This window comes from Dendropsophus ebraccatus, chromosome 8, assembly GCF_027789765.1.
Source record: "Dendropsophus ebraccatus isolate aDenEbr1 chromosome 8, aDenEbr1.pat, whole genome shotgun sequence".
NCBI lineage: Eukaryota > Metazoa > Chordata > Amphibia > Anura > Hylidae > Dendropsophus > Dendropsophus ebraccatus.
In genome coordinates, this window is record NC_091461.1 from 96,842,796 (window position 1) to 96,868,525 (window position 25,730).

The following is a 25,730-nucleotide window of genomic DNA, read 5'->3' on the forward strand; positions in this document are numbered from 1 at the left end:
ATGTAATCTTTCATGCCTGCTTTGTTTGCAGACTCATGAGTCATTAGTAACGGGGGAGACACAGGAGGGGCCTTGTTCTGAGCTCCATGTAGGTGAGAGGCAGTACTAATCACTCAGTTCTTATGACTCCCACACAGAAAATACATAGACACTGCTGCGGTATAAAAATAGCAAAAAACACAAATAGAGATTTAAAAGAGTAAAAAAATCATTTTTATATTTAAACATCAACTTAATAAATAAGATTATATGATTACATAGATTGCAAAAGACTGAAATATGTTAAGGCCCTATAACAGGGGAAGTTATCGGCCAAAAGAGGACGACATCGCCACATGTAATAGGGCCATTGACCAGCTGATGAATATGTTTGATCAGTGGCTGATCGCTTAATTCTGACATGTTTATTAGTGATGAGCGAATAGTGAAATATTTGAATATTCGATATTTGTACGAATTATCTTCCGAATATTCGATCCCATTAAAGTCTATGGGAACAAGTATTCGATTATTAAAAAACATCGATTCCACCACTTGGAGGTAAAAATAGGAAGCTGGGGGATTTGAACGCATATCGAATATTTATCGAATATTCGGCAAACTATTCGATAATATTCGATAGATCGAATACCTTACTATTCGATCGAATATTTATTTGATCGAACAGTATTCGCTCATTACTAATGTTCAAAAATTGTTGACCATGCATCTCCCCTATGTAATAGTGCATGTTGGAGCTGATTAAAGCAAAGTAATGCTGTCAGGAATTTACCCATCTGCGGTCCTACACTTTTCACTTCACCCTACACACAGCACTGGAGTTCCTGATGGTATGGAAGATTGGCGGCCAGGTATCCAATCAGGTCCAAGGAGAGTGTTAGGCTGTCTAGGCCGGCAGCTTATCAGAAGCTCAACAGCGTAGCGCCAATCATGGGCAGTAACTAGTTTGGTTAGATTTGATATGTGTTTTTCATGGATGCCACAGATGTCACATCTATGATTTCCTAGAAAAACAGGGATCCAACAGACTTGGCTAATTGGCTAATGTCCTATTTTTCAAGAAACTGATTGCAGATCTGTGAAACATTGGAATGTGTGAATAGCACAATAGAGATCAATGGGCACTAAGTTGATTGATGCGTGCAGATCTGCAATCATGGACGACAGTGGCCCCCAGCTGCTATCAGTAGCTATTTAACTGTTAAAATGCTGCTGTAAAAACTGACAGTGATATTTAAATGGCTAAGCATACCTGCATTGGTGGTCCAGCAGGATCGCGGGGAGCCGATCCAATGTCAGTGCAGCCAAAGGCCTCTATGCAATTGTTTTGTAAATTTCTCCCCAGTGCTGTGCAATCTGTTAGCGCTATATAAATAAAAAAAATATTATTATTATTAGCCTGTGTCTAGCAGGCTGAAGCAATTGAGTGCTGATTTGATGAATCAACGCAGTATATAGGTACTACATTGATCCCTATGAGCAATCAATATATTACATAGAGCCCTTAAATATCCACATAGACCAAAAAATAAAGTGTTAAAAGTATTAGTAAACTACACTGTGAGCGTTGTACAGACAAATGACCTCATCGGCCCCAAAATTTAAATAATAGTTTTTTTTTCTACTTCACCTTGCAAATATTTTTTTTTCAGTTTCGCAGCATATTTTATAGGGAAATTATGTGTGTCATTACTAATTACAATTGATGTTGCAAAAATTAAGAGCCCATATGGGTCTGTAGGTAAAAAAAAAAAAATTGAAATGCTATGACCTTTTAAACCCGAGAAGGTAAAAACAAAAGTGCAAAAACAAAAAAATTGGTCAGACTAATAAAGGGAAAGGCCAGACTATCATTATTACACTTGCTCCTTGTGTACAGATGTGTTGACATCATACTCAGTGATGAAAAACTAAAGGGAACTTGGTGTTGACAATATTAAAAGTTTCGCAAATCAGCATTGCTCAGCTATGTGTAAGCACTAAGCATAAAAGTGAATATTCCTGGGTGAAATCTTTTTATCAGGTGTGTACATGTGAGCTGTAGACACTGTGATAAACAGTACAGAACATTCCAAGACATAGTAGATTTGTAGACACAAACAAGATGCAGTTCATGCTCTCTCCACCAGATGTCAGGATTCCTCCTTTGAGAAAAGCCACGATCTCAGCTTCCCTGTTACATATTCCACCTTGTCCTGCAAACAACAGTCTATTATAGCAGATAGAAATCTTTGTAGCGATGGGAGGAGAAACAGGACATTGTGTTCTATGTGCATTGCCAAGGCTTATTATGTAAGCCCACATGACGGAACTCACTGGCTGCATGCTTCTGCATTCAATTTATGTATGTCGCCCCCCTCTCTAAGATTACGTAAGGTTAACACATTGCTTTCATATACAAATTTTATACACGTAAACAAAGAAAACTACCTAGTTGAAGTATAAAAATAAAATAGCCACGATACAGAAAAAGCTGAACCACTGAAATTAATGAAAAATTGGAAGAAATAAGGAAAAGATGGACATTAATATAATGATCCGCAACTCATAATACTTAAAAAAACAAGAACAAAAAGGTCTGACAGACTTGAGCGGTTTGTTATATAGCAAAAAGTTCATCTACATAAAGTCCAAATGTATAGCAGCAAGATATTAGGGGAGGGAAGTCCTAAGGGTAGATGGCACCCTCCATGTAATTTACTCTTCTCTCTTTTCCTGGCTAGTCTGAAGCGTGGTATCTCCGAGCCTCTGGTGCAGGCAGCCTGGTAAACAGAGGCTTCTTGCATTGGAAGTTCCCAGTGCAATGTTCCCTCTAGCAGTGCGTGCGTATGCTTGCACAGCTGAAGGTCACTCTGGCCCATGGATCTGGAACTCTACTGGGCCTACCACTGGGTACAGAGTGGGACCAAGAGTGATGATGAGCATGAGCATGAAGAGCCGATGGCTTCCTGCGCTGTCAGTCAGGGCACCCTATTTAATTATAAGCATTAGTGATGAGCGAATAGTGAGATATTCGAATATTCGATATTCGTACGAATATCCCTCGAATATTCGATCCCATTAAAGTCTATGGGAACAAGTATTCTATTAGTGAAAAACATCTATTTGACCATTTGGAGGGTGAAACCGGAGGCTGGGGGATTTGAACGTTTATCGAATATTTATCGAATATTCGCGGGATATGCGTACGAATATCGAATATTTCGAATATCTCACTATTCGATCGAGTATCTATTCGATCGAACAATATTCGCTCATCACTAATAAGCATGTCATTAGACAGGCTTTTAGTTAAAAGGGTCGGCTGATGTGCTGATGCACCCTGTGCGGTGCACACCAATAAGGATTGTGTTCCAGGGCAGGAATGAAGTGCTAACCATGACACTCTATACCAGACCATCACTGGATTACACCATGCTATTTCTAGCTTGGTGCATTATTTATTTTTGTCAAGAAGTGTATTCTATGTTTTTAAAGTGATTTAAAGGCGAAGTCTCTTGGAATAAAAAAAAAATAAAAATCAGAAAAGCAGGGGAGTGCAGGAGAGTAATAGACAAAGAAAACTTACCCATCCCTGTGCCTCTGTAGTGCTACTCTGAAATACCACTGATAGCCACAAGATGCAATTTTCAGCTGGAATCGAGGTATGTCGCATACCCAGCTCTTCCTGCTGCGACATCATGGCCGACTGAGCGATTGCCTGCTCAGCTAGTCCCATCCCAATCACTGTTTGGCTGAGCGGGCAATTGCCAGGTATGTGACATTGTAGCTGGAGAGCTGTAGGAGGCCGCCGGCTGTCACCTGGGCCTGGGAGCAGCTCTACAGGGCATGAAGATAGGTAAGTATGTTTATTATATTACTTTGCAGCTTTTTTGAATGTCATGGGACTTCTCCTTTAACTCCCTTCTCCCACTGGTCTAAGACCAATAATGGTTTAAGGACACATGAATTGGGCTTTTTCTTGGCTCCTCGTAACCTCTGACATCTATACAGCAGTTACAGCAATAACTGTACAAGCATATATGCACTTACTGAGTTTCTGCATGCACTCTAATTTCTACCAATACATATAAAGTTCTGCCTGATTCCATACAAATGCTCACTTGAGGATGTATATAGAGGTATTCACCTGTGGGAAAATTTCTCTTAGGGGAAAATACACTGTATGGCACCTGAACAAGCATAGTGGCAACTACCAGTTGCAAGGAAATTGTTGTAAAAAGTGAGGAGTGGGGAACATAATAGAACGTCAAAGGTCTTAAAGGGATATTCCAGGAAAAATTTACATTTCCCCTATACCCCTTTAAGTACTCAAGATGATATGATGCCTACACAATCATTAGTGGGAGGGTGTCTATAGTCTTTAAGAGCCTGATCATGGCACTGTACAATGGAGGAGGAACCTCCTTGTATCTGTGATCGTCAGCCCCAGTAGAATGATGTTGGCGGTGGCATAAACCATGATAACATGTACTCTAAATATAAATATAAATATATATTAGTGATAAACAATGCAATAATAGAAGGATAAAATACCCCTTGACTGAACTCATAAAAAAACCTCTTTACCGTAAAGTGTATACACCCCGGCCGGGATTCCATAGACTTTAATGTGATCGATAATTTCATTAAATAACGTCTGTGGTTGCAAAATTGCAACTACGGCCGTTGTTCAATAAAATTATACAGTGTGTGAATAATTCATTGCAGATGTTGTCTCTCGAGAGATGTGAACCGAGAACCACAGTGCATCGGCTTCTTACCACTGAGCCACCATGCAACCCATGACTTCGCTTTAGTTTTTTGCAAAATAGGGCAAACTTTGTAGCCAGGAACACAGGTTGCTTCTGGGGGAAGGGCTCAGGACAAACTACCATAGAATCCCCCAGAGAGAATAGCATGATCATTAGGTTGGGTCAGAAGAATGGTCAGACGCCAGATGATCCTTAATCACAAGAGTAATATGCAGAATACACACCAGGAGATATCAACACCATAAACATCTACCAGATAGTCCACACTTTACCAGCATTACACTCCCAAGCCCTGAATGGTTCAGCAACCGAAACCACTGATTGGCTGAGCTCAAAGTGAACCTGGTGGCCATGGAAACCCTGGGATGCTGCCATCAGCGCTGCCCTGCTGATCAGAGTGGCAGGGGGCTGAGATGCACGCCTTGGGTGCTCAGACAGGTACGTTTTTTTTTACCCCAAAATGGTACATGTACAAATAACATATTTTCCTATAAAAGGCAGGATGCGTAAAATGGTTGAACTTGAATTTCCCAAAAACTGGATTTGTTGAAGCAGAGGTAATAGGTAACATTGCACCCCGCATAATCGCTGAGTGGACTGTACAGGAGCAGAGACTTCTGCCCGTGATAGGAGTCCCTGCTCCTGACTATATAATTTTCAAAGACTTAAAAGTAAAGTAAAACAACCGCGCTCCTGATGTAAGGGTACACTAATGATACTTAGTGTCCGTGTTGCTGCGTGCTACAACCAATGGTTTCTGCTTCCACTTATTAATAACAAAATTACATGAAGATAAGTGTTGTGCCGTGCTACACCGAAGGTATACATCCTTGAGAAAGAAGGTCGGAACCTTTGAAACGCATTGAGGAAGTCTTTTGCCTCACATAGCGATTCGTAGTACCTGTGACGTCACAGAAGATTTCCACTCAAGATTATTCCAGCAAGTGCTACACGCGCCACCGGCCGGGGCACGAGCCTTGCGAACTACAAGGTCTCTTTTATCATCTGTGAAAACCAGAGGAATCAACTAAACTAACATCCACTTCAGTGATGTGAAGGAACACAAGTCTCAGCATACCCACACATAGGAACGGGGTGAGTGTTCCCACCAAATGCGGGGGATTTGTTACTAGTGCTTACCTTCGGTGTAGCGCGGCACAACACTTATCTTTAGTTTTCAAAGACTAGTGGGGCACTTCTGATCCTGAACTGTGACCGGAATCCGAAACTTCTCCTCCCCTTAAATTTGCCTAAACAGACCAGGTGATTCTCCAGTCCCAAGTGACGGAAAAATAAAAAAGTTCCTGATGTATGATCATGAAGGGGAAAAAAATAGAAAGTACAAACAGATTGTCTAACCTCGACAACCTTTATAACTAAAGGTATAATACTAATACACAGATCATCATCTATGATTGAACTATTGTTTCATGAGGCAAATAGGGACAATAACCCTTCAAGATATTTACAATATGCCAAACATCATGTGTTAACCCAATGAATAAGAACAAATAAAATTATTAGACTAGACCATATGCAAAAAGTCAGAAATGTTCAGCATAGGAACAAGATACTGGGGAAAGTCAGTTGGTTCTTAAAGTTGAGCGAGCATGCTCGGTGCTTGAAAAAAGTACATTGAAAATAATCTACTAAAGGGAAGGTTTTAAAATGAACAATTTACATAAAATATAAGGAGTAAATTAAAAATCCATCTTTGTGTGATTTAAGACTTTGTACTGATAATATATTCATACTGATCTGCCTTATGTATAATGGGTATTATGAGTTACATCTAAGGTTATTTATATAATTGGTTACGTTTCACTCACTCTGTAGTTTTCCTGGATGGATATAATATGACATAAAAATGGCTTACTAATCTAAAATAATACAGATACAGTTCACAGATCCCCATTGGTCACCAAAGTGAGGAAATATTTGCATTGCCCTGTCCCCATAGTACCTGATGTCGATCAGTATGTGCTTGTACTGCTTGTACACAGTCCTAATAAAGTCATTCAAATGAATGGGCTGAGTTGCAGTACCAGACACAGCCACACTGATGTGGATATTGGGATGTCACTGTTTTGTACAACAATGAAGAGGTGCGCTAAAAATATAAAACCCTCATTGGGTCGGTGACATCTGATTCCTGGGGACCGGGGCTGTATTGAATCCCCACTACTAAGATCAGATACCACCACCAAGGGGGTAAAGGAGCAGTACATGAAGTTGCCCCAAGGGGACATGGTCCCAGTTACATATGTGTGGACTGATGGAACTGGAAAAGGTGTCCATTGCAAGACAAAGAGCCTATACTATGAACCCAAATCTGTAAAAGAGATCTCAAAATAGAATTTCGATGGTTCCAGCACGTACCAAGCTGAGAGCTCAAACAATGACATGTACATGTTCAGAGACCTGTTCTGCCTTGACCCCATCAAATTGGTCGTGTGTGAAGTCCTAAAATACAACCGGAAACCAGCAGAAACCAACCTGCGCCAGACATGTAAGATGATTATAGGCATGGTATATGAGCACATCCCATGATTTGACATGGAGCAAGAATACACATTACTTGTCATCAATGGATACCCATACGGATGGTCTGAAAAGGTTTCCCTGGACCACAAGGACACTATGGTGTGGGATTTGACAAGGAATATGGCCCGGATATCGTAGAGACTCACTACAAGGCCTGTCTGTACGCTGGAATCAAAATCTGTGACACAAATGCAGAGGTCATGCCATCCCAGTGGGAATTCCAGGTTGGTCCTTGTGAAGGGTTAGACATGGGAGACCATATTTTTATCCTCCATCAAGTGTGTGAAGACTTTGGTGTGGTGGCGACTCTTCAACCCAAACCCATGACCAGCAAATGCAACGGAGCTGGATGTCATACCAACTACAGCACAGCAAATATGAGGAAGGAGGGTAGTCTGAAACACATTGAAGATGCCATTGATCAACTGAACAAATGTCACGACTACCACATCTGTGTTTATGACCCCCATGGAGGAAATAACAACTCTCACCGTCTGACCAGTCAGCATGAGACTTCCAGCATACACAAATTTTCCAGCAGTGTTGCCAAACGTGGCACACATATTTGTATTCCCTGCCAGGTCGGACAGAAAGGATTGTTTCAGGACAAGGAGGTACGGACAGGACAAGACAGTGGGCCCTAGGTCTGAACCCACCCACTGTCCCTACCTACTTGCCTCAGTCGGCCCTAGGCGGCCGCGGACAACAACGAAGGCGTTCCCTATGCTGTATATGTGGAACACAAAACAAGACAGACAGACAAACACAATATAGAATAGTGAGCAAGCCAAGTCAGAACCAAACGGGCAACAAAGTACAAAATCAGCAATCGGATAGTCTAAGGTCAGGCGGGAGGTAAGATAACAAGTCGAGCACTCAGGGAATTACGAAAGGAATTGCAGGAATAGACACGGGGGAGCTGGGACCAGGGGTTAACCTAATAGCCAGCGATCAGTGAATGACTGCTGGCTCTTTAAATACAGGACCAGGAGCCCGGACCAGGATGTGATTGGTCCGGACTCCTGACTCCTGACTCCTGACCACAGTCAGCTGTAGTGCTGCAGAACGAGTGGCAGAGACGTCTGCCACTGATCCTGAGCCCTGATACCGTCCAGCTGAGCAGTAAACCGCTCAGCTGGGTGGCCGTACGTCACTGAAGCCCGCGGCGCCCCTAGTAACCAGGGAGGCTGTCGGGTCTCCGTGATGTCACGCATCCCCGGCCGGACGGAGAGGATCTTCTATGATTCAGATACTTTGAAGATTGTAGGCCATCCACCAACTGTGACCCATAAATTGATGAATAAAAGAACAAAACAATAAAAGTAAAAAAAAAAAAGTACAACCCTGCATACAGTATATATGTCCCATCTACTTGTAGTAAACTGTACATAGATGTCATGTAAATCTAATATTAAAAGAGTAATGCTTGAATGTATATTTTACCAGCAGAAAATTGTTGTCAGCGTGTAAGAATGACAAATGTGCTCTGCTCTATAGGGCATCTCATCTTGTAGCAATCATCTAATGTGTATATACCATATCACTCCCTTTACAGGAAGGAACATCTCAGGTAATAGGTGAGAACAAGTGCAGGTAAATCCCCATGACTGCTCTCCATAGCACCATCAGCAGATAAACAGAAGTTTATGTAGAGACAGGAGAGGGCTTGCTGCGATGGTTGTAAATTTAACCTTTATGGCCCCAGGTGGAGCACCAGGGAATGTTTTTCCTTGTATGAGCTTTTCTATATTACTTGCATCACTCATGTGCACAGAGGAGGCATTTCAGGGTATAGACATGTTAAGGGCAAAAGCTGTAAATAAAAAATGCTAAGTCGTCTGAGGGAATATTTCTGCACTTTATAGGCATTGTAAAGCTGAATGATGTTCCTTGGAACAAGGTTTCACGACAAAGAGTGGGGTTTCCTCTCGAAACGCGTTGTCCATACTACATAATAAAGCTATACTGTTGTCTATTTTATATCTGTGTGACTCCTGTTTCCTGCAGTGTGGAGAGTACAGGTGATTGTGCTGTACATGCACCAGGACTTTGTCCTATTCTGCTCCATTCTTCAACTAACCCTAGGCTTTTTTACTGCAGCTTGTAAAAGCTACTCATTTTACTAACCTTTCCTTGTTCCCTCAAAGTCCATCCTCACCTGTCTCTTTTTCTGTGACAGTCTGCTCAGCCAATCACTGGCCACGGATGCTGTCCGTCCCAGTCAGCCAGTGATTTGGCTAAGCAGCCTGTTACCTTTATCTCATGAGTCACAGCCCTCTCAGCCAATCACTGGCCATGGATGCTGTCCATCCCAGTCAGCAAGTGATTTGGCTAAGCAGCCTTTTACCTTTATCTCATGAGTCACAGCCCGCTCAGCCAATCACTGGCCATGGATGCTGTCCATCCCAGTCAGCAAGTGATTTGGCTAAGCAGCCTGTTACCTTTACCTTGGTGCGGCCTCATCTGGAGTATGCTGTCCAGTTTTGGAACCCGATTCATAAAAAGGATGTTCTAGAGCTGGAGAGGGTACAAAGGCGGGCAACTAAACTAATAAGGGGAATGGAACATCTTAGTTATGAGGAGAGATTAAAAGAATTACATTTGTTTAGTCTGGAGAAGAGACGTTTAAGGGGAGATATGATTAACTTATTTAAATATATAAATGCCCCTACAAGAAATATGGGGAAAAGATGTTCCAGGTTAAACCCCCTCAAAGGACAAGGGGGCACTGCCTCCGCCTGGAGAAAAAAAGGTTCAATCTCCGGAGGCGGCAAGCCTTCTTTACCATGAGAACTGTTAATCTGTGGAACAGTCTACCACAGGATCTGGTCACAGCAAAAACAGTAGAGGGTTTCAAAACCGGCCTAGACAAGTTCTTAGACCAAAATAATATAAATGCATATGTATAGACCAAAATAATATAAATGCATATGTATAGAACCTATCACCCCTCCCCCTTCCCTGTATCCATCCCCTCCTTGGTTGAACTTGATGGACATGTGTCTTTTTTCAACCGTATTAATTAACTATGTAACTATCTCAAGAGTTACAGCCCACTCAGCCAATCACTGGCTGAATTTGGCGGGACAGCACCGCGGTCTCAGTCAGTGATTTACTGAACGGGCTGAAGACACAGAAGACCGGAGGAGGACACAAGGGGCGCATGGACAGGTAAGAAAACCCTTTTTTTTTGTTTTTTTTCTTGATGAGTGGACGCCATCATGCTGAACACTTGTTCCAAACTTTGCAAGAAGTTCGGTTTGTTGGCGAACCTAAATTTTTGCAAATTTCAGAACAAATCAGGGTTCGGCAGGCCTCTGTAGTAGTATTTCTCTACTGTTTAGCAATATCATTTAAAAGGAACCGATCACCAATATTTAATGTTGTGCAGTAAATGATGTGGTTATAAACCATGCTGCTGAAGACCACGATAAGAACAATCCCTTCCTGGCTCTGTGTCACATGATTAGTAGGTTATTATCCTCCTCCAACAGGCGCAGGTCCAAGAGAAAGTAGTGATATAAAATACCCTAAAAGTTATTAAAAGAATTATGCCAGTGTCACAATGCGTTTTGAGACCGGTGCGACTGAATTAAGCAAAAAGTTGTAGTGCAAGTAGCATTGTATCTGACAAAAAACTACAATTGTTAAAACGATACTATTGTACATAATCCAATGAACCTGCTGCATTGTGGGAACAGATACTAATGCGCATAATCCAATGAACCTGCTGCATAGTGTGTACAGATACTATAGGACATAATCCAAAAAACCTGCTGCAGTGTGAACAGATACTAATGCACATAATCCAATGAACCCTCTGCAGTGTGTGAACAGATACTATTGCACATAATCCAATGGACCTGCTGCAGTGTGTGAACAGATGACTACCAGTCATACTACCTTAGATTTTCTATGGTCTCATTCAGACCATGTGGGATCATGGTGGATAGCTTAAAGATCCAGAACGAATCCCGATTGATGAGGCATCTCAATCTATCACCTGTATCAACAGGGATACTCTCCATATAAATTTTAAAAGAGATGGATTGCAATGATGTTTTAAAAAGAAGTGTTTGGATGCACTATGTAGAAGAAACCCACTTTTAATATTAGATCTATGTTTATTCATGGTTTATTGCACGGTTTGCACTGTGCGGCCCACATATTGAGGTTTGCAGGGGCTTTCCAGTAAATAAATTGCAAATTGCTTGGAACAATAAGCCGTACCCTGTGTGTGGAAGGTAAAAGAAACGCAGATTCTCAGAGATCCAGCTACAGCATAAAAATCTGTTACTATCTAATTTTACAGTTTCCAGGTTTTTTTTTGCTAGTGTAATGATGCCTTCTCAGTAGCCTACTAGAAGCAAGCTGGCTACGTAGACGTTGATTTTTAAAAAAAATGATGTTTGGTTGTTTAGGAATCAGTGATCTCAATATAGGGTCATTCAAAAGAATGGGCCAATTGCGGTCTAAATATTTACGAATGTCATTTGCTCCACAATTATGTTCTGTAATAAAGCATAGACTAAATTTACCTTTTTCGTGTTTCTGGATATTCCTCCTTGTGTTTTTTTTTCTTTCATTTTTGTCCCCCCCCCCCCCCATTCATTTCTTTTATTTTATTTTTTCTTGTTTCCCCCCTCATCCCCCTCTAATCTCTAGAGTGACCAATCACTGGCTGTGGCCCTGTCCCGGACAGTCCCGAACGGACTGAAGACGCAGAAGACCGGAGGAGGACACTTAGGGAGCATGGACAGGTAAAATAAAAAAAACTTTGTTTTTTCTTGATGTGTGGCTACATCTCGCTGAACTTGTCGCAAACTTTGCAAAAAGTTTGGTTTGTTGGCAAACCTAGACCCGTACTGATCGTGAGAATGTTTTGGGAGAAGACCACGCTAGGCACGATCTCCTTCTGGCTCTGTGTCACATGATTAGTCGGGCTCCTATTGTAAGTCTATGGAGCCCAACTCTTTTACTGACACAAAGCTGCAGCCGGGTGTTCTTCCCACTCATTCTTACGATCAGTACTGTTCAGACCCAGAACGATCAAAAGACATGTCAAAAGTTTTTCCAAACGACAGGTACACTTTAAAGCGTCACCATAGAAAACTTTTCACATGTCATAGAGACATGTCAAAATTTTTGATTGGTCTGCATCTGAGTGTTCAGACCCCTACCGATCGCTAGACCAAGCAGGGAGAGAACCGTACCAAAACGCTGCCTCGTCTGAGCCCCAATTAGTGCGGTCTTCTCCCGGCTCGTTTTCCCGATCGGTATAAGTCTGAACGCTCAGACGCGGACCAATGAAAACTTTTGACATGACTCTATTTAATGTCAAAAGTTTTTAATGGTAATAGTGACACTTTAAAGAGTCACTGTCATTAAAAAAAATGTTTGGCATGTCATCAGGCAGGTCAAAAATTATTATTACAGCTGAGACCTGTTGTGGCCAGGAGATATAGCTGGGGAGAGAGCACAGCATCAGATCAGTTCACTCCCCAGATGTATCTCCGTAACGGCTAAGTCCGACAGTGTAAGTCTACGTTGTGACTATGAGACTATGTTGTCGGAAATAGTGGTCAGCAGGGGAGTGGATTGTGCTGCTGCCGCTCTCTCTCTCTCCTGGGATACAATTTCAGACACTATTTTAGCCTGATTTAGGGTGCCTTATAGCAGTGATTTTCAACCTTTTTTGAGCCGCGGCACACTTTTTATACTTAAAAAATCCCGGGGCACACCACCAACCAAAATGGCACAAAATGACACTAAAACAGTACATATTATACATATAGTTAATAATATAGATTCTAAATGTTTTTATACTCACTCAGTGTGAAACCTGGGCCTGTTTTCTTCTCCCCCCTGTGCTTCTCTCCTGTGCTTCTCTCCACCATACTTCTCCCCCCTACTTCTCTCCTGTGCTTCTCTCCACCATACTTCTCCCCCCTGCTTCTTTCCACTATACTTCTCCCCCCTGCTTCTCTCCTGTGCTTCTCTCCACCATACTTCTCCCCCCTGCTTCTCTCCACTATACTTCTCCCCCCTGCTTCTCTCCTGTGCCACGGCACACTGGTTGAAAATCACTGCCTTATAGAGATGAGCGAACCTCGAGCATGCTCAAGTCCATCCGAACCCGATCATTCGACTGCTGAAGTTGGATAAAGCCCTAAGGCTAGGTGCAAAACATGGATATAGTCATTGGCTGTATCCATGTTTTCCAGACAACCTTAAAACTTTATCAAACTTCAGCAGCCACCGCTAATCAAATGCTGAGCACTCGGGTTCTGATGGACCCGAGCATGCTTGAGGTTCGCTCATCTCTAGTGCCTTACCATGCATTAATATTCCAACAAACTCGCATTGCAGGAACATGGTTGTACTGTACATTCCGTCGCTCGTCCCCACCTGTGCCATAGACTCCATTCTATGCACATTGACATGTCAATTCTTTCGGTGGACAGTGGAATTCATCTGACCATAGAATTGAGTCTATAGCACAGGCGGATGTACACGCCGCCGCCAGCGGGGATGAGCGACAGAATCCGCGGAAGTTCTCTGCACGGATTTCTCAGTGTGAACCCACCCTTAATTAGCAATGCACGATCCTACAGCTATCATATTACAGTATATGGGCTATTTAGGGATCCCTCTACCTGTGACCTCCCGCATTTGGATTACGCAACTTTCAATAATTTCACACCAGTGTCTAGCATGTTTATAGCCGCTGTATAATGTACACAAACAGATCCTATACATGACAAATCCCATGATGTAGCATGGACAGAAGGAATTGTTCTACCTGTGTATAAACTGCTGCATTTTCTCCAGGGTTAATAAGCGCAGACTCTATTCTTTCCACCTTGGGGACTGAATTAACTGGTTAGCTACCTCTGTAGGGAGAGGCACAGACTGCAGAGCATTGGACACACTATAAATGAGTTGCTGCAGAGGAAAACAGGTTGTTTACAAGTGAAAAGCCCCTTTAAGCAGCTAGCACTTTAATAGTTAAAGTTCATTTATTTTCAGCCTGCCTAATAAGATCTAGTCATCAGAACAGGTGGCATTGCGGGCACAGCGGGCACCCGTGATGTTTTTGTTTACACACTTGTTTACAGATTACCCGCAGTTTCTCAAGGATCCGGCCTGTGCCAGTACTGTGACATCAGATGAGGATCCCTGACATCTGACTTGTTCTCTTTTAAGCATAATAAACATATGTCGTCTTCTCCTCTGCAATCCACACAGGATTCCTTCCACGCTGCTCTAGTAACAAGTAGTGATTTTTTTTTTCCAGCTTTAGTATTTTTTCCCTCTGTCTGCTCCTTGCTTCTCACCCTCCCTCTCCTTGACTTGTTTTTCTCAGTGCTGGGGAGATCCTTAGGATGATGTAGGCTGCACCTTCTGCAAGCATGGCCAATGGCACCATGCCATAGGGGCGGTCTCAGCATGGCATGTACAGATCATGCTTACAAGCAGCCAATGGCTATCCTAGGGGCTGGTACTGTACTTCTCAATATATGTACAGGGAGAACTGCCTTACCTCAAACCTGAGAATGGGAGCTTTTCATTAACACCCAGTAACCACACTAGAAACACCCACAGCATTGTGGACTATCTGCATCCTCATCTCCATCCTCATCTGATACAGGTAAACTGACCGCCGACGGATATACCTGTAGGCATGGATTATAATTCTACCCTATTAGGTTTGTTGGATTTTTATGTTTGCTTTGTTTCGTGCGTAGATGTAGCAGAGCTGAATTTGTATATTAGCTGAGGGAATTTAACTGCGGCTCTGACAATGTGATAGCATGGTGATCTGTGCCAGATGACACACTCAGCTCTGCTATATTGGTGTATATTATTTATTTATATTTATTATTATTATTATTATTATTTTATTGTTGCTGTTGTTGTTGTTATTATTATATTATACTAGAGCTCTGACAGTCTGTTGAGCTACCTGTTTATCCGTGTTACCTGTTCAGTATTCAGTAAGGAGCGACGGAGATTTCTCTTCCATAGTTACCGATATCTAACAATTGACCGTTCTCCTAATATCAGCGGAGTGTGACAAGCCTGCTAAATAATTCATCATCGTTTAAATTTGGGGTGATGATATAGAGGTTATTGGGTTGAATATGTCCATGCATTTGTATTCACAGTAGCAAAATGCATGGTGTTTAACCCCTTGTCTGCCAGAGATGCCAGCACTACTACTTAAAGGACACAGTTACATTGTATAACATATACATGTGTTATCCTGTATTTGCTCTTTACCTTCATTCAGCCCCTGCTCTGATGGATGTCTGTGATGTTTTCTTGCTGTACATTGATTTCTATTCATTCTATGGCAGCCTTGTAATAATCAATCCTGCTCCCCAGTGTATCATTAGCCTTGAACATGGGTGGCGTGTGGGTAGATACATTGTTGCTTTGTGTTTGGGTTTGTTATCTCTTTTATTAGATGTAGTTGTAGCTGTGTTACTCTTCATGTTGTCTTTTTGTATTGTACTGTCTGGTTTTTATCTATATTCTTCTTGTATGTTTGTGTTACTATGGAGTAAAGGTCCCTATGGAGCGCTTCAGCTGTCCATGCCTCATTCATTTCTGGTGTGCGTGCCAATGGTGGGGGTAGCCATTTTAAGCCCTGGTTTCTTACCTAGATTTGCAATTCAAAACAATGTTAAGTGAATCTTGGGATATGGGGTTTCCGCTCCTGGCTGTTCTTGTGGCTCTGCTGTTTTTATCAGCAGCATTTTTAACCTGTTAAGGGATATATTGCTATACACAGGAAGTTGCATCCCTAGCTCAGGTTCCTAAATAAGAAGGGGTGTGACCAAAGAGGTGCTCTGCACCCCAAAAATCATAAAGGGGCTTCTGATGTGGACATGGGTGATGGTGGTTTTGCTATTGAGGCATCATTACTGATTCTGTAAAAAATTTTTACATTATGTATTTTTTTATTTTTTTGGACACATGGACAGACATTGTATCTCAATATAATCACAAAACAGAAAAGTGCCACAGTACGCTGCAAATGCTAACATATGGTTAATATAGATATTTAAGGTTGCAAAACTGTTATAGAAAAAAAAATTAGGTCCTAGGCATACCAATAGATCAAATAGTGTGTACCATCCCACCACCTTAAGGCAACCTCAGAGGGATGGACCCTACACTGTACACTGTACCAATGGGAGATTTAAGCAGAGACTAGATGGACCCTGCAAGCCCAGTGTGTGGCTTAATATTAGCCCAAGAGATGTCAGTGTACAGTGTAGGTCCATCCCGCTGAGGCTTCCTTAAGGTGGTGGGATGGTACACACTATTTGATCAAATGGGATACCTCATCTTTTCTATGGTAGTCTTATAATTCTAAATTTCTCTATTAAGCACGTCTTGGCATTTGCAGCGTGTTGTTGCGCTTTTCTGTTTTTGTGCCTGTATTTCGGCCATGGCGGCGTGCGCCTGCTTAGTGTCATTGGATGTGATGACCCTTTTTTGTTTGTCTGTCTCATTACAATGCATCAACTGCAATAGGATTGCATTGCATAGAGTATATTAATTGAGCCATTCTTAATACCCCAGCAGCACCAATAATAAGGGTTGTACTAAGGACCCATCACAAACTGGGGCAGATTTAATAATCCTGTGTAATATTTAGACATCATAACCATAGACCGGGTAGTCACATTTATGATCCATTTGGTGCACCTTGTTAACTATAGACTTCTGACATTACATACTACCAATATATTTTGGGAAGCTGTACTATGACCAGTCTTTCATTTGTTAGTTAAACCCACCAGTGTATGATCCTGTAACAACTACTTACACCGGTGTGCAGAGTCCACCAGACGTGCAAAGCCCCTCCTCCTTTTTCTCAGTCCCACCCACTTTTAAAAGTTGCCCCCCTAGTCAAAAATATCAGTGCCACCCCCCACCCCCTCTTTTTTCAGGTGTAAGTGTATCATAACCTACCCATATTGAGTCTTATAATGATGAACCTTCGAACTAATGTGAGATAAAAGCCAATATTACATACAATAATTATTTATTTTTCATGGAACTTTCTTATTGAAATAATTTTAGTGTTTGCCTTGGGATCAGTGATGGAATCTACAAAGCGTTGAGCTGTAACTGATACCCCATTGGCTGCAATCTCCGCTTGTACCCACAATAAATCTCTATAAGAAGCCCTGCATTGTTCCTAGAGAGCCGGTCTCTTAACCCTTTGTGTTCTTTCTTCTCCACAGTACAACACTGTGCTGCAGCCATGTCGACCTCGGCCAGCGCACAACTAAGCAAGGCAGTGAAGCAGATGTATTTGGAGCTGCCGCAGGGAGAAAAGGTCCAGGCTATGTACATATGGATTGATGGGACTGGAGAAGGTCTGCGCTGCAAAACACGGACCCTTGACTCTGAACCCAAGTCAATTGAAGGTGTGCAACAATGTATTATTAATTAGTATCGTATATAATGAGTATCATTCTCATATATAGATACCACATTCATACTTAAAGTGGTACTGTGGAGAAAAAAAAATTGTAATCAGCAGGTGTCAAATAGTTATACTGATTTGTAATTTACTTGTAATTCTTGCGGTTCTTATCAGCTGCTGTATGTCCTGCAGGAAATGGTGTATTATTTCCAGTCTGACACAGTGCTCTCTGCTGCCAACTCTGTCCCTGCCAGGAACTGTCCAGAGCAGTAGCAAATCCACATAGAAAACCTTTCTATCCTTGGACAATTCAGGCAGAGAGGTGGCAGCAGAGAGCACTATGTCAGACTGGAAAGAATACACCACTTTCTGCAGAACATACAGCAGCTGATAAGTACTGGAAGACATGAGATTTTTAAATTAAAGTAAATTAGCAATCTATATAACTTTCTGATACCAGTTGATTTGAAAGAGAAAAAAAAACTCCTTTAAAGGGGAACCTGTCACAATAGTTACACCATCTGATCATGTTATATAGCGGGAGCTGAGCAGATTGATATATAGTGTTATAGGGGGAGATTTAGTATAATTTTATTTCCTGATCGAAGTTTCTGCTTATTGTGGATTAGGAGTCCAGTGGGTGGTCCTACACTGTAATAACATTGCTCATAGAGGGAAAGCTGTCAATCATTGCTCAGGACCTCCCATTGGACTCCTAATGTTTTAGTGTGATAGCTTTGCTTAGTCCTTTCATCTAACACTTACCATAAGCCAATTTTACAAAACACAAAAGATTTTATTAGAAAATAATGGACTTTAATACAAGGAACAAAGTCACAACATTTCTCTGTTACATTTCTAATCCAATGCAGATCTTCCCGAGTGGAATTTCGATGGCTCTAGTACATATCAGTCAGAGGGATCAAACAGCGATATGTTTTTGATACCAGTGGCCATGTTCAGAGACCCTTTCCGAAGAGACCCCAACAAGCTGGTGTTGTGTGAAGTGCTGAAATACAACAGAAATACAGCTGGTAAGGAAGAAAAATGGTTTCACTAATCTGCAGAATTGCATTTGACTATAGATTGGAACAGTCAGACCCATTAGTCAGTGTGGGGCGCAGGTTGCCAACAAACAAAGATAATGCAGACCAAATGCAGTATTTGCATGTACAGGCACATGTCACAAAAGTGGTGCTGGAAAATGTATAGACCTGGTAGACCCATAAAGAGGCTTTCCAGGATAAATTTATTGATGATCTATCCCCAATATAGGTTATCAACATTAGATTGATGAGGTGCTGGCATCCGGCACCTCCACCAATTAGCTATTAGAGCAGGAAGTAGACAGCTCCATACATCCTGTAGTGGCAAAACTGGGTTACTGCAGCTTAAGGAAAAAACCTGAGCTGCAGCAAACCAAAATGATGACTACTAGAGTTGAGCCAACTTTGACCATGTCTGAATGTTTGGGTTCGTCTTAATTCAAATGCGTGGATGCAGCCCTAGGGAGTCCTGGAAAACATGGATACAGCCTAGCTGCTCCCTAGGGCTGCGTCCAACTTTAACAGCTACCACTAATCAAATGCCAAACTCTCAGGATCAGACAACCAGCTGACCGAGGAGGGTGCAGGGTTTTAGCACCCCACAAACCCTAGAAACCTCTTTAAATGGACCCTTCAGTGGACGTTCAATGGAAAATAGCGTAAGATGTTGACTTTCATTAGTACCTAAACTTGAAATACGACTATAACATACTGTAGCTTCTCTTTCTGGTTTATAGCCCCAGCGTTATTAGCTGCATTTGGACAGCTGGCCGTCCAGATTGCCGCCTGTGTCACTAACCCAGTAGCTGAATGTTGTCCTCAAACTACTCAACAGATGGACTCTGCAAACTGCCCAGCTGTAAGAGTATAAAACCGAGACTATAGCGCATGTTTAGCAGGAATATGGTCTATCTGGAATTATTTTATTTCATTAACATTAGTTCTTAGCGGATGAGGAGCCGGCTCGGATTGTAAAGATAAATCGTAAAAGAAAGGACTCGGGTTGTCTTCAAGAAGGGTCATCACTACAGGGCAGGAATTCGTTGAGTTAAAAGTAGATATGTCTGTAATTTTTAATGAGACTTTCTACTGTACAGACTTTTATTTGTGAAAGAAAGAATATGATCTGTAATTTCCTGGAAAAGAGAGAGAGAGACATGCAAAGTGCTTGAAGCGGTAGGGAGGCTGCACGCTAAGGCAAAAATCACCTTCAGGGCAGGTGTGACTTTAATAAAGGAGAGGCTGTGTTACTATATTCACAGAATCCCTATTCATTCCATAAATAAAACATAGCTGCTGCCTAGGAAATCATGAGCGCATAACATTATAACATTAACATATTTGATTTTAGGCAATCAAATATGTTAAGGCGACAGCACATCTTAGACTTTACCGATTTTTAGTAGGACCAGACCACCATGTGTTGGAGACTTCTCCCTCTTCCCCAACTGGCGACATCCGCTAAACTGAGCGTGTATGTATATGAATAGATGACAGCTGAATGAGCGTTCAACTGACGGCTAATGAAAGTCTTTGATAAGGATAATATGGTTATATCAAGAATAATTCCTTGGCGAGCGCCCAATGCTTCAATGATAGATCACTGATGAAAAGCTAAAAGGTTAATAGTGTCGATGAGTTACCACATTTACTGCATGCTTCCTGTTAACAACTGATACTAATAATGATCTACCGATAGTAGGAGGAGGTGGTGGCTGGCAATGTCGGGGGGTGGGTGGAGGAATAAGACGACTAAGGTAAAACGAAAGGTCAAGTGCTTTTGCGGGGGTAAGTTGGGACATAGAGTTTTAGGGGTTCTATGAATTGACTGTGATGGGATCCATTGTCATGGTGCTTATGCATAAATTAGTCTTCACTAATAATACTTCTTTCCCCAATATGTGTGACAAATTTGTGAAGAAGATGAGAAGTTTAAAACCATAGACTGTTATAATGAGACTCTTTGATGTGTCCAACAAAAGTGCTTGCAAACTCAGCTTGCCCTCATTTTCTTAATATCTGATGATTCTCAGTATATATTCATAGAAACTTGTATAAAATAAACGTTTTGTAAAAATTCAGATGCTAAAATGAGTATTTAATTGATGCAATTTGAAATAATTGCGATAAACTCAAGGTGGCAAGTACGTTATCAAACCTTTTAGGACCTGTTATAGTTCTTTTTATAACCCAACTTAATATACAAATATTTATATTTTTTATAATGTTAGTATTATTATTAAGGCTATGGACACCTTTACACCTTTAATTGTTTCATGTTTTCCTGAATACAAAATTAAACAACGGGTTAAATAGTCTTTATTCATTATTTCCTACCATTTACCTTTTGTTCAGTAAACTATAAGTCTCTCAGACAGACTTTATGGTCCCTCAGTGTTAGAGATAATAGCAGGGAGGGGGGTTACACACCGGCTCAAAGAGTAAACAGGGGGGAGAGAAGCCTTGAAGGACAGCTCATACACATTGATGACAGAGGAGAGCAGATACAAGATTAGGGAGAATCAAATAGGCTGTTTACAAGTATATGGAGGAAATAGGGCTTACACAGCAAACTGTAAAGGCTGGAGAAGCAAAAGAGAGCAGAATTTTTAAATAAAGAAAGAAAACCTAGTAAGTACAGAGCAAGAAGGAAAAGAAAATTAAAAGGTCTCAATAGTCTTTGACTTTCTAAATGTAAAGCATAACACTATGTAAACCAATATTGCCCAGAATAGAACCAGAAATATGTTCAGAGCCTTCAAACTGAAAACATTGTCACCTTTGTTTTTTTTAGAAACCAACCTACGACACACCTGTAAGCAGATTATGACTATGGTTGAGAATGAACACCCCTGGTTTGGGATGGAACAAGAATATACATTGCTTGGAATGGATGGACACCCATTTGGCTGGCCTTCAAATGGCTTTCCGGGACCTCAGGGTATGTACACATTTACTCAATTTACTATTTCTGTAACATAATTATATGCAATCACTAATATTTACCTACCACTTCATTTTCAAATTGCCGTATAAACTCTATAAATGTATTGATCACCAATGACTTTCTGTAACCTAATGTATTTATCCAGAAAAATCTACATGCTACATGCTTCCTGCTGCTATGGATAAAGAACACACATAATATCATAGGCTATCCTCTTATTCTCATCTACATCATGTTAATTACAACAAAGAGGTCTTCCATGGCCTGGTGTTTCACCACTTTGGTTAATGAGATTTGTTTCCCTTTAGGTCCTTATTACTGTGGTGTAGGATCGGATAAAGCATATGGCCGGGATATTGTAGAAGCTCATTATCGCGCATGTCTATACGCCGGTGTGAAAATTGCAGGAACAAATGCTGAAGTTATGCCAGCTCAGGTAAGACACATCATGACTGGGTTGGGTTAAACCATTTTTCCTATTTATGTTAAACAGAGATGGGCTTCCATACGTATAACTATTTCTAGAATGTCCTGTCCTGGATCTACAAACAACTTATAGGCATGGTCATAAGTATCTATAAAATAGGCTAACAGTTTTGAAGTGTCTGATAATCCCTTTAATAATCTACTTGTTAGTCTTCCTTACAATCAAAATCTTTGCCAGTTAAAATACTCCTATAGTAAGTCATGTTATATTTGTTTTATTCCAGTGGGAATACCAAATTGGTCCATGTGAAGGGATTGACATGGGAGATCATCTTTGGATTTCCCGCTTTATCCTGCATAGAGTATGTGAAGACTTTGGCATTGTGGTTTCTTTTGACCCTAAACCCATTACTGGAAACTGGAATGGAGCTGGTTGCCACACAAACTTCAGCACAAAGCGAATGCGAGATGATGGAGGCCTCAAGTAAGTGAAGCAATAAGGCTTTACCCTTTACCTTTTAGTTTTATTAAATAATTATTCTTGTCTGTTTAAGCTATCCTCTATCCACCATATAGTCGATGTAAGGCTGATTAGTGGGGATCCATCCACTGGGCCCCCAATAATCCTAAGAATAGGATTATAATTGGAATGAATGGAGCATAACACGCATGCACGGCCAATGATACATCTATTGTCTATGAGGCCTACACACATTTCCGTGTTCATTGCTTGTGCAGTGGCCCACTAGAGAATCCATTCACTTCGAAGATATTCCTTTCTGAGACATGTACGGCAAATGGAAAATATATGCCATAGATGTCTTATTCCTGTAAGTCTCACCACATTGGGAGAATTAGGTCACATGCCCCGCCCCCCCCCCCCCCCCCCCTTCACACACACTCACTTCTTTCTCCAATTGTTGGTCACTGGTCTGAGTAGGGTTTTTCTAGGTTGAACCTGATAAACTCTTCTTTCAACCTTATTAACTATGTTACTATGTTACTGTATTTTCCATTTCATTGGAGAGGTGGACTTCTATAGAGATGACAATAGAGTGCACAAGCAAGGCCAGCTTGCCATTGAAGTATATATGAAAAAAAATGGCTTTAAATCAGCAAAAGGGCATCATTGGCCCCACAGTAAATGGGGGGCCCTTTAAATAATGTTGAATGGGTAAACACCAATGCCAAGTCGATTGACATGTAATCCTTCTTTTTCTAGACATATAGAAGAAGCCATTGAGCGCCTTTCCAAGCGTCATGAATATCACATTCAAAGCTATGACCCCAAGGGGGGATCAGACAATGCACGTCGTTTAACAGGTTTCCATGAAACCTCCAGTATCCACGAGTTCTCTGCCGGCGTGGCAAACCGTGGAGCGAGTATCCGCATTCCCCGCACTGTGGGACAAGAGCAGAAAGGCTACTTTGAGGACCGTCGGCCATCAGCCAACTGTGATCCTTATGCTGTGACAGAAGCCTTGATCCGGACCTGCGTGCTGAATGAAACTGGAGATGAACCTGTTCAGTACAAGAATTAGACAGTCATAACAGGCAGTAGTAGCTACTACTTTGACTCTGTTGACTTTTTTACCCAGTTCTGTTTCTATCCTTTACACCTAGGCCTAGGTCCTGTGTAATTCCATGTCTTATAGTCACCAGACAGGGGCATTGCTAATAATGAGTAGAACATCCAAGGTTCTCATTATTTTAGACTAGTCTGGTTCTATTCCATACAATATCAATTCCTGTTGTATTCTTTAAAAAAAAAATAATAATAATCGAGAATAGTGGAGTTTACAGAAACCTAAAAATAACTAGTGAAATGCTTTACCTTTCCAGTGAAGTTTAAGCACAAGGTAGAAACAGGACAGGTCATCAACCTTTCTTTCCATTGGGCCAGCACCAAGTATAAAGGTACAATTGGTACTAGAAGGAAAGGTCATAACTGTGGGGGCTGTGCCCTAACATTTATTTAAAAAAAAATTCTGACCCCCAATTTTACAGCACAAAACACACCTTAAAATGTACTGTAGGCCAAAAAGAAATATCACTTAGCCTTTCGTAGAAGTAGGCTACTCTCCATGATAACCACTAATAAAGATATGGAGACCGTTTATTCACCCCTATTGACAGGTACTCATTCATTGGACATATTTTTGGCTCACCCTGCTAGCTAGTTGTAGTTCTTGGAGCAGGACACAGTGAGAGCTCTTAAGTGAACCAGTGGTCATTTTTTGTGTGTGCTAGGGCGTCTCTGAGGCCACACGAACATGGATGTCCCTGATCATCGTAATTTCGTCTTTTTGGGTCCATATTTGTAGTATTTTTCTATTTAAATGTAAATGAAGTCTAAACTAAGGTATGGAAGACGGGATGATATTGAGGTGTTTTTAATAATAATAATAATAATAATAATAATAATAATAATAATAATAAAAAAGGTTAAAAAAATATAACAATCGAGGTTTATGTTGGTGCTAAAAAATAAAAGTGTATGGGAGTGGTACAGATAGACTAATACAATACATAAGACATCCCGTGAGTAAGAAGAGTGCTAAACATGTGCAGATCTTGATAAATCATTGTTCTGAGTTATCTCTGGGGCAAAACCTCTAGCAACATCATGGAGGACTTTTTCAAAATGGAGACTGTTAAAAGGAGGCCTAAGACTATTTGTCCCATGGTGTTACATGGGAAACAGGACACCCACGTCAACCTGTGATGTTTCCAGTCGTGTTAAGTGCATCTCGTCGTTTGGATTGTCCTTGTCCTGTTTTTCTTCTCTCAAGGGGATAACTTGGGGAAATCTGTAGATCCTTATGAGCTTGTACAAAAACTGACTGTGTTTGATGTATTAACGTCCACTTCCAAAGGTTTTGGTTGGATAAGAGCTGGGCTAATATTTAATCTTTGCTCTTATTACGTTACATGTAATACACCACTACCTAACACATGCTGAAAAGCTCCGTACCAGCAAATAATAATTTTCAGTGCTAAGTGACGAGAAAAGAGAGAATTTTATTTTCCCATAAAATTTGTATGATTTATACGCTCATATGCGAAAGATGCCAATTCCTCCATGTTTGTGAATGGGTCTCGGGTATTAATGGCAGCTTAGGATTTACTGCTTCTGACTCGCATCTCATTCTGACATAGTCTGGTTTTTAAAATAGATTTTGTTTTTCTTTTTATAATAAAAAAACTAAATCTGAATCTTCGTTTTTGGTTTCTTCATTTCACTATTTGTTGAAGGAATATGACTGACATTGTTCAATGGGCACATGTCAGAACTTTTGTTCTCAGTGCTGAGACCTCCACTGATCACTAGATATAGCTGGAAGAAGTTTAAATTTTTTTTTTTTTTTTTTGAAAAATTGGAAAAATTAGGTTGTAATTTGTAATTATGAAGGGATTTATATTTTCTAAAACATTTTTGGACCCTGTGAGACTTGTATAAGCAATAATTCAGCTGTTTCTACAGATCAATGCAATACCTATGTATTGCTCTGAACTGCTAATTCATTGATCTACTAGTACAACCTGCCCATGGCAGGCTTTTATAG

General features: G+C 41.0%; 1 protein-coding gene and 1 pseudogene across 2 annotated transcripts; both read left to right on the top strand.

Moving 5' to 3' along the window:
• Positions 1–2,859: 2,859 nt before the first annotated feature.
• LOC138800093 (glutamine synthetase-like) lies at positions 2,860–8,455 on the top strand (annotated as a pseudogene).
• Positions 8,456–14,824: 6,369 nt separating this feature from the next.
• LOC138799663 (glutamine synthetase) lies at positions 14,825–25,380 on the top strand. Of its 2 annotated transcripts, none has more exons than XM_069981146.1 (7): positions 14,825–15,007; positions 17,561–17,746; positions 18,618–18,779; positions 21,586–21,732; positions 22,047–22,174; positions 22,449–22,648; positions 23,387–25,380. In XM_069981146.1, the coding sequence occupies exons 1-7, from the start codon at positions 14,983–14,985 to the stop codon at positions 23,703–23,705; spliced, it is 1,167 nt and encodes a 388-aa protein (XP_069837247.1). In that variant the 5' UTR covers positions 14,825–14,982; the 3' UTR covers positions 23,706–25,380. The 2 variants fall into 2 exon arrangements, with proteins under 2 accessions (XP_069837247.1, XP_069837248.1); XM_069981147.1 differs by having other exon boundaries at positions 14,825–14,949.
• The last annotated feature ends 350 nt before the right edge of the window (positions 25,381–25,730 follow it).